This window comes from Pseudorasbora parva, chromosome 1 (assembly GCF_024679245.1).
Source record: "Pseudorasbora parva isolate DD20220531a chromosome 1, ASM2467924v1, whole genome shotgun sequence".
Classification (NCBI taxonomy): Eukaryota; Metazoa; Chordata; class Actinopteri; order Cypriniformes; family Gobionidae; genus Pseudorasbora; species Pseudorasbora parva.
In genome coordinates, this window is record NC_090172.1 from 22,572,038 (window position 1) to 22,593,597 (window position 21,560).

Here is a 21,560-nt window from a genome sequence, read left to right on the forward strand (position 1 = left end):
ATCTCACATTTGCTGTCCCTCTGAAGTACTCATTCCTGATCCTATCCATCCTCGTCACTCTAAAAGAGAACCTCAATATCTTCAGCTCTGCTGCCTCTAGCTCTTCCTCCTGTCTTTTCCTCAGTGCAACTGTCTCCAAACCATAAGACATCGCTGTTCTCACTACTGTCCTGTACACCTTTCCTTTCATTCTTGCTGCTACTCTTTTATCACACAACAGACCTGACACTTTTCTCCACCCATTCCAACCTGCCTGCACATGCTTCTTCACTTCTTCTCCACACTCCCCATTGCTCTGGACTGTTGACCCTAAGTACTTAAAATCCTGCACCTTCTTTACCTCTTCTCCCTGTAATCTCTCTGTTCCACTTGGTTCTCTCTCATTCACACACATGTATTCTGTCTTGCTGCGACTAACTTTCATTCCTCTTCTGTCCAGAGCAAACCTCCACCTCTCTAGACTTTCCTCCACCTGCTCCCTGCTTTCACTACAGATCACAATGTCATCCGCAAACATCCTAGTCCATGGAGATTCCTGACTGACCTCATCTGTCAGCCTGTCCACCACCACCGCAAACAAGAAGGGGGCTCAGAGCCGACCCTTGATGCAGTCCTACCTCCACCGTGAAGTCCTCCGCCTCATCTACAGCACACTTTACCACTGTCCTACTGCTCTCATACATATCCTGGACAACACCTTGCTTCCACTACTCTTTCCCACAACTTCATTGTATGGCTCCTCAGCTTAATACCTCTGTAGTTTCCACAACTCTGCACATCTCCCTTGTTCTTAAAAATTGGCACCAAAACACTTCTCCTCCATTCCTCAGGCATCCTCTCACTCTCTAAAACCTTGTTGAACAACCTAGTTAAAAATTCTACTGCCATTACTCTTAGACACTTCCATACCTCCACTGGTATGTCATCAGGACCAACTGCCTTTCCTCTCTTCATCCTCTTCAAAGCTCTCCGAACTTAACCCTTGCTAATACTTTCTACTTCCTGGTCAGTGGTCAACAATATTTGCCTCTACAACTCTTCTCTCTTTGTCATTTTCCTCATTCATCAGTTCCTCAAAGTACTCCTTCCATCTTTCCCTCACCCTCCTGTCACCCGTCAAAACATTTCCATCTCTATCTTTAATCACTCTAACCTGCTTTACATCCTTTCCATCTCTGTCCCTCTGCCTCGCCAACCGATACACATCCTTCCTTACTATCTAACATTGCATACATGTCCTCACACCTAGCATCTTTCTACCTGTCTCCCTGATCACTTTGGCTGTAGTAGTCCAGTCATCTGAAAGCCCTTCTTGACCACCTAAAGCTTGTCTCAACTCCTCCCTGAAAACCACACAGCACTCTTCCTTTTCCAACTTCTAACACTTTTTCTTCTGCTCTGCCTTTACTCTCTTTACTCAAACCTGTCTCTTTCAGGATACCCTGAAATTTTGAATATTCCAATCTAATATGATTTCTGACCTGTAAGGTTGCCAGAATAATAATCATACACTGTTTGTTAATAGGCCAGAGGAGAACTGGCACCCCGACTGAGTCTGGTTTCTCCCAAGGTTTATTTTTCTCCATCATGCCCTGATGGAGTTTTGGTTCCTTGCCACTGTCGCCTTTGGCTTGGCTTGCTCAGTTGGGGACACTAATATTTCGATTAAAGTTATTCATTATTCAACTAATTATACAAATAAAATGTATGAATTAGGCTTTATTTAATTCTATAAACTATAATACTGATATGCCAACATTGTAGCTATATGATAAATGAAAATAAGCTGATAACATCAATGTTTTCTCCAGTACGACTGTACAGCCAAATCTAATTTTGTTGCAATATTATCCTGTTTGACACTGTGAAGCTGCTTTGACACAATCGTGATTGTAAAAGCACTTTATGAATAAAGTTGATTGATTGATTGATTCATCTTCCTCACCACCACAGTCATCTTACATACCACCATCATGTGCTGTCTAGCTACTCTCTCACCTACCACTACTTTACAATCGCTAATTTCCATCAGATTACAGCGTCTACATAAGATATAGTCCACTTGTGTGCTCCTGCCACCACTCTTATATGTCACCCTGTGTTCCTGCCTCTTCTGAAAGTACGTGTTCACCACAGCCATCTCCATACTTTTAGCAAAGTCTACCAACCTCTGTCCTTCTCGGTTCCTTTCCTGAAGACAAAACCTGCCCATCACTTCTTTGTCCCCACTATTCCCTTCCCCAACATGTCTGCCCCTATCACTACCCTCTCACCTCTGGGAACAGTCTGCATCACTTCCTCCAACTCGCTCCAGAATCTGTCTTTCTCATCTTGCTTACAACATACTTGTGGAGCATAGGCACTAACAACATTTAACATCACACCTTCATTATAAAGCTTCAGACTCATCAACCTATCTGACACTCTCTTTACCTCCAGAACATTCTTCACAAACTCCTCCTTCAGGATCACTCCAACTCAATTTGTTCTTCCTGTCCACACTATTATAAAACTGTTTAAACCTTGCTCCAATGGTTCTAGCCTTGCCCCCTTTCCACCTGGTCTCCTGGACACACAGAATGTCAACTTTCCTCCTCTGCATCATATCTACCAGTTCTCTGCCTTTACCTGTCATTTGTACCAACATTCAAAATTCGTACTTTCAGTCCTAAACTTTCAGTCAAAAACATCATAACTAATAAGTAATAGGCTATTTTCCGAAGCGCAAAGTGACGTCACTGGCTGTCGTTGGCCAATGTCATTGTTGCATTTGCATACGTGCTTTAGACACTGGTTATGGCAAAATCATTCCCCATAGTTTCCTCTGTGGGATACTGTTTGAGTTACAATTGAAACGGGAAATGTGGTTTGGAAGATTATGTACTTGCTCATTGTTTAAATTGTGTTAATTTAAAAGAAAGTTACATATTTGTAGCTTTCATTAAAAATGTCATAGCTCAATCTTAAGTGAAATGACACTGGACTTTTTACTCAACCATAAAGTTAGAGATTACATGCAGTCTCTGAATGTATGGAGATTGTGACAACTGGTCCTAGTCTCTTATATCTTTTGTTCCATTTTCGAGATCAAATGAATTTCCTTTAGAACTTTCCTGTTGAACTAATGAAGTTTTGTGACATCTCGAAAAGGTATGTTAACCCTGTGAACTGGGGGAAAAAAGCATAAAAGCAGTTTTTGCCAGAGTTAATTGCCTTGCTTGAGGTTATAAAGGTGATCGAGTGGGATTATGACCTTTGCAACCATCATTTGTTGGCTCATTCGCACTCATCAGCAGACTATGACTCCAACCCCATCCCCTCTCGTCACCCTGGGAATTTATGGCTTGTTGTCCAAGTGCTCCATGCTGGTGAGAGCACATTGGATCTGTCAGCACTCATTGGAGCTTCAGCAGATGAGAAGGTGAGAAAAAGGGATGGAAAACAGCCGAAGGGTAGACAGAAAGAGACAGAGAGAGAGCTGAAAATCTAGATGGACCCTGTGATGCAAACGCTCATTCAGTTTCAGAGGTTATGTCTTGCTGTTGGCTCGTTGATCCATGAATTTGCATGGAATTGAGGTGGCTTCTACATTTTCAGTTGGAATGCATCGATTAGCCATTTGCAGAAAAAAAAAAAACATGGCCATTTCATTCCAGGCATAGACATGAGTGATGTAAACGGTTTTATGGTTTTATGGTGTCTGTTCTTCTACCCCCCCCCCCTCTCTCTCTCTCTCTCTCTCTCTCTCTCTCTCTCTCTCTCTCCCTCCCTCCCTCCTACATCTCGCTTTCTCTTGCTCTCTCATCTAAATTGAAAAGGCAAGCAGGCTAGGCAGCTGGTGCTGGTTGCCATAGCAGTAGTCTAATTGCAAAGGCACTCAAGAGTAGTGCATTGTGGGTACTATGTGAGATGAAATGAAGGCATGGAGATTGGTGACTGCTCCGATGCGTTGAGGAACATGGTTCTCTCTGCAGGGTTGGTGAGCTAACAGCCTCTTAAATCAGGGGACTTCTGACAGGCCTTTTCATTCCTTGCGTTCTGCCTTTCACTATCTTACGCTTTTCATTTCCTGGCGCGCCTCTGTTTCCCCCCAACTTTTGCTCTCATAGACACTTGAGCTTCTTCTTATCTTGTTGTTTTCGATAATTGAATGTTTTAAGCGCAAGATATAGTGTTCGACCATCATACACGTTGGAGTATCATATTTCTCTTCTAATTGGCCCTTAATGGGGGCCAGCAGAGGACTCATTTGTCTTCTCCTAAAGTGATACATTCATGTTGAGGCAGGAGCCAGAAGGATGATAAATCATAATTCTTCTCAGGAGAAACAGTGGGCCTTTTCATCAGGCTGAAACTGGCAACTGCATTGTAAATTATGTTTGTATCCTCCACTCAGTCATTTTGAATCTCATCATGAAATCTGCTAAAAACTCAGTGATGTCAAACTATTTGACGTGTGGTGTTTGCCATTTAGATGATCGTTTTCTATTTTGCAGAAGTTGTGATCACTGCAGGCAGCCACAGCAGACCAAATTTAAGATTACAGTTTCTACTTACTGATACAGTATAGCTGTTTGTAGTTTGTGTAATTATGTATGACTTGATGTGCTAAAAAGAAAAAGAGCAATGTTTTTATTTTTCAAAGTATATCATGCTCGTGTTGGCCCCTTTTTTTGCTGCCAAAACAGCCCTGACCTGTCGAGGCATGGACTCCAATACACACCTGAAAGTGTTGTGGAGTGTTGTGGTCTCTGGCACCAAGAATTTAGCAGCAGATCCTTTAAGTGCCGTAAGTTGCTAAGTGGGTCCTCTGTGGATCGGGCTTGTTTGTTCAACACATCCCACGGATGCTTGATTGGATTAAGATCTGTGAAATTTAGAGGTCAAGTCAACACCTCAAACTCGTTGTTCTGCTCCTCAAACCATTCCTGAACCAGTTTTGCTTTGTGGCAGGTACATGATCTGCTTAGTAGTACATGTCGAAGTAACAATCACATGGATGGCAGGACCCATGGTCTTCCAGCAGAACATTGCACAAAGCATCACACTGCCTCCACTGGCTTGCCTTTTTCACATAGTGCATCCTGGTCCCATTCGTCCCCAGGTAAGTGCCATACATACATACATACATCCGGCCATCCACATGATGTAAAAGAAAATGGGATTCATCGGACCAAGCCACCTTCTTCCATTGCTCTCTGGTCCAGTTCTGATACTCACATGTCCACTGTTGGCGTTTTCAGCGGTGGACAGGGATAAGCATGGGCACCTTGACTGGTCTGCAGCTATGCAGCCCCATATACAACAAACTGTGATGCACTGCATATTCTGTTTGTTCTGCTGTTTGTTTACTGTTAGCATCTGTTTGATTAAACCACACGGGCCAGCTTTCGCTCCCCACATGCATCAATGAGCCTTGGCCATCCATGACATTGTCGCCGGATCAATCCTGTTCCTTCCTTGGACTACTTTTGATATAGATACTGACCACTGCAGACCAGGAACAGCCTACGCTCTGAACCAGTCACCTAGCCACCCCGAGTTGGCCCTTGTCGAATTCGTTCAAATCCTTATGCTTGCCCATTTTTTCCTGCTTCTAACATATCAACTTTGAGGTCAAAATTTTCACTTGCTTCCCAATATATCTCACCCACTAACAGGTGCCGTGATGAAGAGATAATCAGTGTTATTCCCTTCACCTGTCAGTGGTCATAATGTTATGCCTGATCGGTGTATGTGTATAATCATGTCACCATCATATATATAATTGATAGCCTGTCACCAGGTGCCCACATATTTTAGCTAAACCAGACTATTCATAACAGCAGATTTCCCCCCCAGTTACATGCACAGATGTGCTTCTGTTCTTTAATTCAAAGAGGTTCTGTGGGTTGTCTCTGATTTCGTTCCATGTCCAAGGCATCTGAAAGTTCTCTCTATAATCACGAAAACCAAAGAGAAAAGAGAAGCGTGACACATGGTTCTTTGAAGAAAGATTATAGATGCAGCGAAGCCTGAAAGTATTAAAACCTATCAACAACAGTGCTTGAGTTGTTTTGTCTGTGATTTTTTTCTATGGTTCGGTTTGAGAGACTGGTCTATGGTTACCTAGTTTGATGTCACTTCAAATGTCCTACCAGGGCAAGTTTTTAAAATGTAGAACTTTTGCAGCATTGACATTGACACACTTTCACCCTTTATCACCAGCCATTTGGGATTTATGGAGCATTATGTTTGCAAATCCTCAGTTTGAGCTGTGCAATTATGTAAATACAGTCATATTTGCCTCATGTTATGAAATTTTATGGCAGAGCCCTTAGTAGCTGAGTAAACCTCATCATCTTTTCTATGGATGCATTATTAGTGGAGAAATGACAGCTTTCCAGTCTCTTTTACTCCACGTCAGGGTGTAATATACTGTGTTTAATGATACTCAATATGCATATGCGTTTTCTATGAAAAACATGATTGTGTAGCCCTGTGTGATTTAGATCTGGATGCATTAAGGGAAGCAATAAAACAGAAGTCAGCATCTGTAATAGTTCTTTGCTCATCATGATACCAGTTAAATTGAGTTTTCATAGTTCATCATAACAATATGATTAGGTTGTAATTTACAGATATGGGCATAATTAAAGTAGATGACAGCTGTCGTAATTTAAGGAATCAGTGGCAGACGCTGCATTCATAAAATATTATGTTAGTATACAGGGAATATGCTAAGCCATTAATTTCCTTCATACGGTGGCTAACTCATGCACTCATTACAAAATGTATGGTATGGCTTTGTGAATTTTCCCCAAAATATAATTGTTTTGCTGAACATCACAGCTTTTTTACTGTTAGCTCGTTGATGAATTTTCTCAGGTGTGTTTTTATGATATGCATCAGATGCAAGTTAATTATCGCCCTGTGTCCATCTCTCAGTTGTTCAGTGAAACCTGAGGAGGATGTGTTTGTCATCTGTGTTGTCGTGTCCAGATGTTTGTGCTTCTAAACCATCTATTTACCTTGTTATCAGTCTTTCCCAGGGGCTGTGCTGTCACACTCGAATTGCTTGGTTAGTTAATAGTTAAGATCCATCAAGCTCAACGTGTGTAAGTGTTTGTGCATGAGTGTCAACGTGTGTGTGTGTGTGTGTGTGTGTGTGTGTGTGTGTGTGTGTGTGTGTGTGTGTGTGCGTGCGCGCGCGTGCGTGCGTGCGTGCGTGCGCGGCCTGGTAATCCCTATGTTGTGGGGACAAAATGTCCCCACAAAGATGGCAATATCCGAAATCCTTGTCCTTGTGGGGACATTTTATAGCCTGACGTGGTCATACTCAATTCTAGTCAGAATATGAGTCTGAAACCGCTCCATTGGGCTGCGATTATGAGGCGTGTTTCAACCGAACCAGGAAAGACATCAATTGGATAGACCTTTGTAGGTCTATCCAATTGATGTCTTTCCTGGTTCGGTTGAAACACACCTCATAATCGCAGCCCAATGGAGCAAACCAATCAGAGCAACGAAGCGACGCATTGTCAAATGTCAACAGACAGAGCTCAACTAACACTGTGTTGCCAAGTCCGCGTTTTTTTCCGCGGTTGTTTTCTATGTCCAAGGGTTGAACCGACTATTATGTGATATATAGACCCATAAGTGCGAATTTTAGCAGGCAACCTTGCCAAAATAACACACATTTTACCCCCCAAACACCATTTTTTCCCCCGAAGAACCCCCCGAGAAGCTATTGTTTAGGGCTAGTAGTTGGCGGATTTTGTTGTAAAAACTTGGCAACCCTGTCTGCACACGCGCTGGAATAAACGATCTTTGCCGGTGTTGTAAAAAAAATAATAATAATTTAATGATATACAGAGTACTAACCCAACATAATCATCATCTTTGAGAGAAATTATGAAGGTGAATGCATATACAAACAAGCTCTCCGTTTAGGATTCGAGTAAATATAATCCAAGCTCCTTTGATGACGTGCATGATTATGTTACTGTTGATCATCTGTCCATCATCGTCTAAAGCCCGCCCTGATGATTTCATTGGTCCGAACAGTTTCTGTTCGGAGATAATTACTCCTCTATGGAGCGATGCCAGACCGAATTGCCCGACCTAAAAATGTTGTGGGCGGGGCTAAGTTCGGCTGGCATCCAGGCTAGACATTTTTAGGTCCCCACGAGGAATACATCTTATAAATCACACAGAAGGAGTGTTTTTGAGAAAGTAAAAATGCAGAATGTTTCCTGTGATGGGTAGGTTTAGGGGCAGGGGCAGTGTAGGGGGATAGGATGTACAGTTTGTACAGTATGAAATCCATTACGCCTATGGAAAGTCCCCATAAAACATGGAAACACGACATGTGCGTGTGTGTGTGTGTGTGTGTGTGTGTGTGTGTGTGTGTGTGTGTGTGTGTGTGTGTGTGTGTAAAAGCATGACTGATTGCACTCACTCTGAGTGAAAGCAGTTCTCCCACCACTTACTCCAAAGCCAGCGGCCAAGACACAATCCAGCCAAAAGAAAACTTCTGGCTACTCTTTACTGTGATCTGCCAATAACAAAGCATGATCAACCCTGATCATGTCACTTGAAGCCTATTTGTTGTAATTTCTGGAATTAAACAAGCTTGTCATGTTCTCATGCCATGATAATGTATAAGGTCAATGAATGTGTTTACATGCATGTTACACTAGTTATGTTTAATAAACCAACAGCATATAAACACGGTCTAAACAAAGCTTGATTGTCATAAAGGTTTGCCCATTAGGTGCACATGTTTACAGTATATGCATGTTGATATCAAGACCAGAGAAAAACCTGCTAATTAAAAAAAAATCTATTTTAAAAAACTTTAACAACATGCCAAGAGTTTTGCCCCTTATTAATTCAAATTCCGTTTTTGCATAATGAACAGATCTTTGATAGATCAACATTACTGAATATTTCAATTAATAATAAATACATACACAATATGACTGAACTCGTTAATGCATTAGCTATCATTAACTAACAATAAACATTGCTTTTGAAGCATTTATTAATCAATATATATATATATATATATATATATATATATATATATATATATATATATATATATATATATATATATATATATATATATACTATTACATCATTATGAATAATTAATGAACAAGATGCATAAACAAGGAAAAATATAAACACTATAAATATAACACTAGCATATTTATTAAATTAGTATATAAATTAACATTAACTTACACTTGTAAAAAAAAAAAAAAAAAAAAAAAATTTCCAGTTTATGGGGCCTTTTAATTGAAAAATACTAAGAAATGTGAATTACTTGAGTAATGTGTAACTACATAAAATTTGTAACTACTGTACATAACAATAGACCAATCAAATTTCCCCAAATGCACCTGTTAGTGGGTGGGATATATTAAGAAGCAAGTGAACATTTTGGTCCTCAAATTTGATGTGTTAAAAGGAGGGAAAATGGGCAAGCGTAAGGATTTCAGCGAGTTGGACATGGTCCAAATTAAGATGGCTAGACGACTGGGTCAGATCATCTACCAAACTTGTGGGGTGTTCCTGGTTGCAGTTGTCAGTATCTATTAAAAATGATCCAAGGAAGAAACAGTTGTGAACCAGCGACAGGGTCATAGGCGGCCAAGGCTCATTGATGCACGTGGACAGTAAAGCTCAAATTGCTCGTTAATGCTGGTTCTGGTAGAAAGGTGTCAGGATACACAGTCCATCACAATTTGTTGCGGATGGGACTGCATTGCTGCAGACCAGTCAGGATGCCCATGCTGACCCTCTCCACCACCAAAAGTGCCTACAGTGGGCATGTGAACATCAGAACTGGACTACAGAGCAATGGTGGCCTGGGAGCAATTGGGACCAAAGAAGGTAGCCTGGTCTGATGAATCACGATTTCTTTTACATCACATGGATGGCCAGGTGCGTGTGTGTCACTTACCTGGGGAACACATGGCACCAGGTGTTGTTTTGGGCCATATTTATCTGGGAAACCTTGTGTCGTGCCATCCATGTACCACCTACCTAGGCAAATCATGTACACACTTTCATGGAAAGGGTATTGCCTGGTGGCTGTGGCCTGTTTCTGCAGGACAATGCACCCTGCCACAAAGCAAAAATGGTTCAGAAATGGTTTGAGGAGCACAACAACAAGTTTAAGGTGTTGACCTGGCCTTCAAATCCCCCAGTTCTCAATCCAATCAAGTATCTGTGGGATGTGCTGAACAAACATGTCCGATCCATGGAGCCCCTACCTCGCAACTTACAGAACATAAAGTGGTCATATGATGCGATTTCTGGTTTTTCTTTGTTTCCTTTGTTTTTACTGTGTTATATAGCTGTTTATGCATGTATGTATTCTGCATGTTTGTGCTGTAGAAAGTCAAAGTCTGAAACCCCAAAGAGATATTCTTTGTAAAAGTTAGGGCTCAGCCACACATTCCTAAAACACTTCATTCAAGCACACCCCCACAAAGCTATGTCAGTATGAGTTTTATAACACCGCCAAAATGTATACGCAAAGAAAGAAGGCGCAACTGTTATTCTCGCTGTAATAGCCATAATTTTTCAGTCACGTGACTGTCGTGGAGCCTCGGAGGGCAAAACCGCCATAGAACTCCATTGAACTGCAGCACAAGCCTGTAAAAATTCCAACTTAAAATAAAAATATGTGAACAAGATACATGTTTTGGACTCTACAGCACCTGCTGCAGTATTTCAATCACTAAAAACAACGGGATGTTTTTAAAACACTTAACGTGAAAAACACTATAGGATGAGTTGCACCAACAAGGATTCAGTTAAGCAAAGTTTAATGTGAATCTAGGATTTGTTGATATGGCTTTTATTTTAAATCTGGTTGTTACCCCATTTGATTTCAAACAGATTATTTATGCAGTAAAACTGGTATAGAGCTGATCAAGCAGATCAACCATTATAGTGCCATAATGTACTTGAGTCACAGTGACATTAAAAGATCAAATGGAGTTTACACCTTTTGATGACGCATACTAAATAAAGGCGAGTAGATGAAACCCGGAATATGAACGCAACATGTTTTCTTTATAATGGGTTTCGATAGGGAAAACACCTAGCAAGAAACCTCGTGTTGCACTAATATTCTGTGTTCATCTGCTTTCCTGTACAAAGTGTGCAACATCAATAAGGTGTATATTGAATTTGGTATTTTAATATCACTGCCTTACTGCATTAATACTGACCTCAAACCTGGTAAAAATGACTGGTGGGCAATGGAGGAGAGCCTTGTTTTTCCCTCCAGGTGGGCATTCCTATAAGCGTGTGATGACACGTGAAAGCTATCGATTGTTATCGTCTGCGTCGCCATGTCGTGGAGGCAGGTGTTCTTTCGTTGCAAAAGCAAACTATTTTGTTTGGTTTTCCAAAAGAGGGGAAAATTTGAAAACAGTGACTAAGTTTGAGTTACAATACTATTCCACAACAGTACAACCCAAATATTCTGTGTGCTGCGCATTTTTCGGAGGACTGTTTCTAGCACATAGGAGAGCATAGACTGTTTATATGCCTTTCTATAACGTTTCTATGATAACAAATTTCAAACTTACCAAACTGATACTTTCTGGTCCAATCACTCTAACATTGATTGATCAGCTTGGTCATCTGCATCATCCTGATCAAATTCAGACTCGAATTGATAGGTTAGAACTGACATTATCATCTGTCAGTATTGCTTTGCTTTGGAAGCTGATGTTCCAAAAAAGATAAGAGGCATGACAATTTCATCAGATGCTTAAAGTATACGGGCTAATGCACTGGATCGCTGGCCAATCAGACCACACCGTGCTTTTCAGAACGATGAGCTTAGTAAAAATCGACATGTTTCAGAAAGGAGGCATAGAGGAGCAACAATAATGTATAGTATGTGTAAAATAATGACTTTTTAACTTAAAATTGAAACACAACTTTAACTTTAAACACATTGCATTAAACCAAATACACAAAAATAATGTTCTTGTTAGAGCCATATAACCCCTTTAAAGGATCTTCTGCTAAAATCTTAGTGCTAGATACCACAGCACACCTTCAAGGGTTTAGTGGAGTCCATGCCTCTTCAGGTCAGGTCTGTTTTGGCAGTGAAAGGGGGACCAACACAATTGAACATTTGCTAGAAAAACAGGAAATCTGTAGTACGTAATTACATGCAGGTACTTTTTAAAATGTAAGTACAATGTAAAAACATGTATGTACACAATAAGTGCTTTGTATCAAATGATTAATTACAATGTTAGTACATAGTAGTTAAGGCCACCTAATATAAAGTGGGTCCGAATTATTTTTATACAATGCACTTATTAAACATAAAAACCACACTGTAGACATTTTTGTTGTTTTAACTTAAAAAAGTAAGTAAACAAGTTGCCTTCAAATTTTGAGTTTATTGAAATAAAATTTTTGAGTTGATACAATGAAGGAAATTGGTTTAATAAATATGAACTCAAAATATTATTGTATCTGAAACACATAAAAAATGATTAATTATGGAAATAGCACAATTTGGCACAGTTTCAGCATCATCACAAATAAAACACAATTACGAAAAATATGCTTACAAAATCTTTTTAATAATATTTGATTAAAGGTTGTCGATTCTCAAAAATGTCTATTGTATTAACTCAAATCTTTCATTTCAATTAACTCAAAATTTTAAGGCAACCAGGTAACTTATTTTTTTATTATTTTTTTACAGTGACATACCACCACAAATTTATCTGTATCCCACCTCAATATTTGCAAAAGTGTTTTGCAATACAACACGAACACATTGTACTTATTTTTATGTATTTTTAAGGCCACCTAATATAAAGTGGGACCAAAGTAGTTTTACTTAGGAGTTAATTAAGTCAATCATTGAGATAACTTATAAATCTGAATGCATACTTTTTTTACAGTAGTAAATGTTGCAAATTTTGTTCATTAGTTAATCATTTAGGTCATGCTCTAATAATGTTAACAAACTGAACTTTATTGTAAAGTGTTACCAATACATTTTTCATGACAGTGAGAAAAACATTGGCATGGATTTTCCATTTCACATTATAATGTATACTTACTGAAGCAAGGCATTTTTCATATGAAGTATTTCTCTCTTCTTAGAAGTTTGATTAGCATAGTGTAGAATTCACATTATGTAGGGAGTCTCTTGTGCTTTATGTGCTCTTGGATGGAAGCCATGATTGTATTTGTTAAATGAAGTCTGGGAGGAAGGCAGGACTCACAGTGGCTTGGTTTTTACCAGCCGAGCAAAATAAATGTGTTTGGGGGGGCTAAAGAGCCACCTCAATGTAAATGACATCAGAATTGCATGTGACTTGCTTGAGATTGTGAGAAAGAGAAAGACGTGACCAGCATAGACATGCGTTAAATCGGCATCAAATTAAACTAATCACACTCATGCTCACACATTGAACAGACATCAGCACACACACAGAAACACATACTTGACTATGGAGTCCTTCAGCACTGACTCGCGTTCGCTCGCTCGCATGCGTGCAGCAGGGAGAGATTCCCCCTGCAGCGTGTTTGCCGTTTGAATTATCTGCGCCAGTGACACTGATTCTGACAAATGTGTCCAGGGATATTCCTGTGTCCTGCCATACTGGTGCTGAGGAAATGTCCTGTCTCTCTTCATTAAGTCCATTACCACATGCACAGACAAAGACAGGAGCCATTTTTCTCTCTCAATCTCTTGTTCCTCTATCATTTTCCCATCAGTGCAGGCTCAGCTTTTTTGGTGTATGGATGTAAAAGTTTGTGTATGCGTAAATGCATCTGTGTTTGTGTGTTTTAAGGAGATATGTTGTGCTTCTGCATACATTGATGCAAAAACAGCTGAATATATAGAAGGTCAAGGCCAGAATTTCTTTAATGCTTAAATTTCTTCTCTACGGAGCCCTGCACATTAAATATTATGTTGTGGCCACGACAATGACATTCAATTAATTTTTTTTTATTATTTTTAATGTATTTCATTAGATTTAGTAACACAATAAATCAAATACAAATAACAATCAGGCAAAAAAGGAACAAAGAAATAATAAGATAAATGTACCATTGTTTGAAATCTAGAGAAGTTATGTATGTCAGGTGCTTCAACTAACAAGACTGCACCTGTTTTCTCTCTAAAGGGGAAGCAACAATTAGACTACTGAGAAGTTCATGTGCAGAACCAAAATGGGTGTTTACCAATAAGTGCGCATAAAACTGCAGTTGGTGTTTTTTAACCTTTTTTTAATAGACTTTCTAAAATCATGTAAGCCTACCCCTAAATTAACCCCCAGTGGAAAACAAAACACTCCTTAGCAGCAGAACTCTAGTCAGGCCGATCACATCGTGTATAGAGTCAGTGGACGGGCGTAACATGATGACAGAGTCGCAACGGTTCTGCTAGAATTCCCTGCTACTTGAAAACAAAGAAGATGGCAGCTGGTGAACAGCGGTCTTCCGGAACGGCTTTGGCCACGACTCGACTGAAGACTTGTAGTTAAAGAATAGTCCACCGTTTTAATAAATAGGGCTTATTCAACTTCTTTCCTACTATTAGATATGTGGGCAAATGCATTTTTGTCTCACTGCATGCATTGTTTGACAGGGTCGCTGCTAGTTTAGCTTAGCATAATGAATGGAATCCTATGTTGCCAGCTAGCATGTCCCAAGTAACTATATTATGGGGAAGCACACGCAAAACACTACTACTTGGGCACAGAGATATCAGAGCTCTCATCCTCACGTCCTCCAGCTGTTGAGCAATTGCAATGTGTTGCATGATATCGCTGCGCCTAATGTAGCAGTGCTTCGCCTGTGCTTTCCCATAATAAAGTCCCAAGTCAATATCTGGCTAGGAAATTGTTTAGTCTTAATCTGCATCGTTATTTGTACTCGCTGTGAATACGCAGGGCATAAAGAGTAATAAGGTGGGGGCAGAGGTCGGGGGGGGGGGTCACTTTTACTCGGGACATGTACACAGGCAAGTACGGTTTGACCTAAAATGATCAAAATTGAAACTACTGGGGAAACAAATACTCCTACATCTCGGATGCCCATGAGGTAAGCTAAAACATTGGAGTGTTCCTTTAAGCTTTTCTTTGAGAAAAAAAAAGAACAGCAACTCATTCTTAAAAAAGGAAGATCTGTTTTGCAGACTGTTTGAAAACCGTTCCTCCCAGAGTATCTGGTGGGAAACATGTCTATAATGAAAATCAGGCCATTCTGCACTGTTACTGGATGTTAAAGGGATAGTTCACTTTGAAATTAAATTTTTATATGTTTTAGCTTACCTCATGGGCATCCGAGATGTAGGAGTATTTGTTTCCCCAGTAGTTTCAATTTTGATCATTTTAGGTCAAACCGTACTTGTCTGTGCCTCACATAATGCAGGTCTATGGTCACCACCTCAAAGAGCATACACAGAGAAGTCCAAATGAAACAATCCTCCATCGTAAGTACACACTGATGGCCTAAGACACGAAACGAGCGGTTTGTGTGAGAAAACGAACAGTATTTACATCGTTTTTACCTCTTGTACACCACTACGTCAGACTGATCCAAGCGTGCGTGCGTGTTTCCTGTGGTGTAAAGGTAAAAACGAGTCCCAAACAATGCTAGGAAGACTGTTCCAAAGTTAAGGTGCTAAATAGGAAAATGATCGACCGCCTGCAGTTGATTTAGAAATTCTAGGTATTATCAACTGGCCAGAGTTTTCAGACTGTAATAATTTGTGATGGAGTATAATGTGTTAAGAGCTTGCTTAAGTACTCGGGAGGTAAACCATTTAGTGCTTTGTAAGTAATAAGCAAAATTTTAAAATGTATGCGGTGTTTAATAGGGAGCCAGTGCAGTCTTCACAGAACTGGGCTAATATGATCATACTTCCTGGTTCTAGTAAGAACTGGTGCTGCTGCGTTTTGGACCAATTGGAGTTTGTTTATTAAGCGAGCAGGGCAACCACCCAGTAGAGCATTACAATAATCTAGCCTTGAGCTCATGAACGCATGTACTAACTGTTCAGCATTTTGCACTGAAAGCATGTGCAGTAGTTTAGATATATTTTTAAGATGGTAGAATGCAGTTTTACAGATGCTAGAAAAGTGGCTTTCAAATGAAAGATTGGTATCAAAGAGCACACCCAGGTTCCTGACTGACGATGGGGGCTTGACAGAGCAGTCATCAAGTGTTAGACAATATTCTAGGTTACTTCTTGTTTATCTGAACGACCAAAATGATGGTTTGGATAAAAATTCAACATAAGCCCCGTTTCCACCAAAATTACCCGGAACAATTTGTACCAGGAACTTTTTTACAGGAACTTTTCTCCCCCCCAGACCTGCAGCTGTCTGCGTTTCGACCGCGATAAAGTTCCGAGAAGATTAGGCAAATTAGTCCGGTGATGTAGGACTGCACGCGACTGCTCCTCCAAATCAGTGAAGGACAGTAATCATTTTTAAGTGTACCGATTGAAAGATTTAGTGGACTATTTACATGAGACGTTATCTAAACCGATCTGGTGTTTACATGTGACGACTTTCAATCGCAATCATTTTGTCACATGCAATCATTTTGTCACATGCACGGCACTGCAGTTTGTCTGCCGCATCAAAAATGTCAACGCTGTTTTCTCCAGCAGCTGAATGTGTTTACTGTAGCCATAGCAACTCTTAACGGCCACCAGGACTAATACAGTATTATTTATAGCTATTTGTTGTAAAGTGTAATAATCATCTCAGAAAAAAAAAATCTTCTGTCAGGCGCAGTTAAAGTAAGAACTGCCCGGGGCAATATACGCTGTGTCATTACTCCAACATTATCTTCATAACTCACGAAATAAAAAGTTTACCCCTCAGAAAAATGTACTTTCCTCTCTTGTCAACATGAGCGCAGCGCGCACCGTCACGTCATGTAAGGACACACACTTAAAAGTAATCGGTCAGGTCGTTTACATGGTGAAAAAAAATGTATAACGAGTATGGAAGAGATTCAAGCTGGGCTGCTTTTGCTGGTTATGTATAGGTTTACTAAGGTAATTAACAACGACATTAAAGAGCACTAATATGCAGATTCAGCAGCATGCAGCATATTCAGAAAGCTTGTAAAGCTAGATTTAAAATGACAATGTATGTTATTATCAGCTATTACGGACATTGAACGTGAGATGACTGAGACGACCGCGCGCCACCAGACAGAGAGCAAGACTGATATTTACTGAACGCAGAACGAACCTCGCAAAAGACTTTTAAAAATGCCCGTTGAACTAAAATGCTGCTTGATCTAAACCAATCAGCATGTTCAGTGCCCAAGTCCCGCCCTCGAAAGTTCCTGAACTTTGAAAAAGTACTACCTCGCGAGCAGGGCCGTTTGGAGGGGGAAATATTTACCCGGAACTTCATTTAGACCCTGGTTCCTGCAGTCTAAACACACGAAGTACCACCCAAAGTTCCTAGTTCCTGGGTAAAGTTCCTGTGGTGGAAACGGGGCTATAGTATCAATGTCACCATGCTATCTGGGTCCAGAGCTACTTCGTGGATCTCGAGACCAGTGTGCTGTGCAGCGCTCATTCCTCTGGCCTCGCTCTGCTCTCACAGCTCTCAACATTGCCCTTCTTGGCAAAAATATTAATGAGCTAAATGTGAAATCTCCCTTAAGATGTATTTCTATTCGGGTTTGTAGGGTGGGAGGGTTTAGGATACCCTGATAGCATTATGAGCATTCAGGGGTGAAACAAAATTGTTGATGATCTCCTAACAAAGGTCATATATTAAAGTCTGGATAGATTATATGGTAAGCAAACAATCAGTTCTTGCAATCAACATGTTGAATGTAGGAGAAATGTGCAGCAATAAAGATCTGAGCGAGTTTGACAAGGTACATATATTGTTACGGCAAGACTACTGGGTCAGAGTATTTCTGAAAGTATTTTTGTCTCTTGGTCAGCAGTGGTGAGATTAAATTTGATGAATGCCACCTACCTAAACATTGATGCAGATAAGGTACAACCCTTCATGACAATGGCTTTTCCTGGCAGAAGTGGCCTCATTCTGAAGGACAATGCACACTGCACTCATTGTTCAGGAATGAGGAACATGATAAAGAGTTTCACTAGTTCACACTTACATCAAATTAAATAGAGTAAAGATTAATTTAAATGCGTATTTGGCGTGCTGTCCGGGGGAGGGCTCCGGGCTCAGAATCTGGCCCGAACCCAGAGTTCCCTCCATAACCCCTATCTCAATTCAATTAAGCATCTGTGGGATTTGGTGGACCAACAAGTTATCTATGGTGGCTCCACCTTTACGACAGGACTTTTAGGATCTGCAGCTAATGTGTTGGTGTCATATACCACAGGACCCCATCAGTGTTGTAGAGCATGCACATGCCTCAGGGTCGGTGCTGTTTTGGCAGCAGGTGGAGGATCAACAGCATATTAAGCAGGTGGTCATAATGTTTTGGCAGTATGGAAGCCCAACATACTGTTCTTCATTATAATCAGTATAAATGATAACCCTTTCGAAATGCTTTGTGTGAGGTTCTTAAAAGACACACATTATTATCAGCTCTTAATTGTTAGCAGTAAGCAGTGAAATCTGTCTCAGCATGAGTGCAGATTTTAGCGAACTGCGGGAACACATTCTCAGCATTGCTCTTCATGTTAGGTTCCTCTCTTATTTTCCTTCATTCTCTCTGTCTCTCTCTATCTCTTCCCTCATTCCTCTCCCTGTGGTTCCTTTTAAAGTGCTAATATGTGCTGAAAGAGTGGAAATTCATATACTCCCAGGCATTCATTACTCCCCAGATCTTTCTTACTTGGTAATAAAAAAAGAATTAGGAATTAGTTAATGGTGTTGATTTACAGTTGATCAACTCTCGAGTAACTCTCTACATCCTATATGCCCTTTTTTCACTGTAAAGGAAAGAGTAGCCAGGACATTCTGCTAAACCTTTATTTTTGAGTTCATAAAGTCATTTTGGAATGAATTTAATGAAAATTATTCATATATTACAAGTTGAAACTAGAACTTGGGTGTGTAATGTTTAGATGGGTTGTAAACGTATGTAATGTTTCAGTAGCTAAATCTTGAATATCTCTGTATGTGTGTTTTCCAGGTGGTGGACCTGTACTGGGGCATTGATCCAGAGGAGTGGGATAGTCCGGAGCTCCAGAGACTACGGATGAAACTACTGGAAGAATGTCTGAAGACTTCAGCCGGTCCATGCTTTGTTGTGGGTATATATGACATTTCATCAAACCCTTAACCGACAACTTTGTGTTGTAAATACAAAATACATGGTGAAACATTGATAGTAATTACAGGGATGCAAACAGCGCGCTTCCCGGCGCCTCCTGCTTTTTCGTGTCAATTTGTGTGAATCATGTGTGAATCAATTCTGGATTGCCTCCACCAAACAGTAAATATGAGCTAAGTAAATCAGAACACTGAGCGCCAATGCGTACGGGTGAACCGCTAGTGTTTCTTCTGGCTGCGTATCTTTTATGGTATCTGCCACTGCAACATTTTTCCCTGAGACCAGAGTTTGGTGCTGCGCCTTTCTGTCTTACTGGCAACGTTCTAGTTAGATCACTGGAGGTTAGGATATTGTTGGTTTATAATGTTATAGAGGGTTTTTCCTGCATAGAGAATTACGAGACAGAAGCCTCCGTCTGTCGACAACACTCCTGTCGTGATAATTAAATAATAAGAAATATATATCGTCACATGATCCTGCAGCAATCATTCTCATATTATGATTTGCTGATACAATGTCATCTAAAGCCATTCCATAGCTGAATGTGCGGGACAAGGATATTATATTAATATTATTTCCATTGTTAAATTAAAGATGACGGAAACTCATCTTCCCTCCGCTGCAGCTGTCAATCATCATCTCCATTCAGCATGCAAACTGCGCGTCGCGTTCGGTTACGACAGTCAGCAGGTAAAACTCTCCAAGATCTTGTATTCGAATTATAATACTTGATCTGTAAATGAAGGGCTGTGGATTTGCATTTATAGCTGTTTCTGAACGATTTTGTATTCGCTATCGTGTGCTGACAACACAAGGACTATTTATTAGCATCATACGCACAATAACTTGAACTTCAAACTGTGAAGAAATAAATAATCAGTTAACTGTTGGACAGATTATAGACTAGGATCTAAACGCTCAACATCTCTTCTTTTTGTGCTGTGAACTCTTCAATGCGCACTAGTGCTGCAACTCTGACTCGGTGTTGCTTTAAGCACATCATTCTGCACCCGGGATGAGCATAAGCGCTTTGTGTCACTCTGATTTGAAGCGTTTCATAATGGTTTTGTGTGATTATTAGATTATTACGATGAATAGAATCTTGTTCTCTCATATATATATATATCATATCTTCGTTGCCCCATTAAAAGCTGCACATTACATTTACAATAAACATATTGTAATGTATTTATTATGTATATAATATACCTGGCCTATACACTTTTGGCCATACATGTATTAGCATCCCTGTGATTAGTAATTGAACAATTTATGATAAATATCATTACAGATAAGTTTTTTTTCTGTTTGGCCAATAAAACTTAAAGAATTAAAGTGGGACTTTTATTTTGACAAAACTAACAACTTGAACAGATACCCATTCTCTGTCTTCATTAGCTTACTGTAATTGTTTAACAGTTAGATATATAGAGGAATATAGCATTCATAAAAACGTATGTTCTCTGTGCATTACAGTCTGTCCATGTAAATTGGAGTTCTGCTCTCACTGGACATGCACAAGAAACACACTTTAAATCCTTCATTCAAACTTTGCTATATATCCTGTTGCCTGCTATATTCATGTCATGTCCACTGTGTAATGTATGTCATTGGTTCTCAACTGGTTTGGCCATGGGACCCTCTTTTTCCCATGCTCATTAACTTGTAAGAATTTTACTAACACTGATAAGTAAGTAAGTAAGTAAGTATGTGTCACTACAGTCATCAAAGATATAGAGTTATTGGTATTTTGGCTTAAAGTTATGGAAACTACAGTTAACATGGCAAATATACAATGCTAACATTAACTGTTAACAAGACATATGGACACTGATCCTGATGAAAAGAATCATACATGCATGCAAATACATGCATGCCAGGTAACACACAATGGACCACGTATGTCATTTATTGGTACTTTTGATAATACTACAATATTAAATGCTCATAATTTTAACCACAAAACACTTTCTGCATGAAATGGCTATAACAATTTAGGAAGATAACATTTGAATTATCACACTGACATAATCTCATCAGACAGCAAATACTAAATCAGTCAAACAGTCTAGTGTGTGCGTTCATATAGAAAAATTGTGTAAAAGTGGAATGGAAAAACGTGTTGTCTTAGAAGAGAAAAGTCTTTACAAAAGAGTCAACCGCTTTCATGCGCATCTTTCAAAAGTCTTGCATCAGAAAAATATAAAGATGTTGTTGTTGTTTCTTTGACTACACGCTCCGTAACACTCTGTCTTGCAACCCACTTATTTTTTTCA

At 39.8% G+C, this 21,560-nt stretch overlaps 1 protein-coding gene across 6 annotated transcripts in view; it reads left to right on the forward strand.

Annotated features, from left to right (window-relative positions):
- The window catches only part of LOC137064237 (NACHT and WD repeat domain-containing protein 2), a 101,557-nt gene that overhangs the window by 27,364 nt on the left and 52,633 nt on the right, over positions 1-21,560 (forward strand). For 5 of the 6 annotated variants that reach the window (XM_067435686.1, XM_067435796.1, XM_067435872.1 and 2 more), the window contains exon 4: positions 19,144-19,260. In XM_067435686.1, coding sequence (XP_067291787.1) covers positions 19,144-19,260 — 117 coding nt within the window. Of the gene's footprint in view, positions 1-19,143; positions 19,265-21,560 lie in introns of those variants that run through there. The other variant, XM_067435950.1, reaches the window with a different exon arrangement.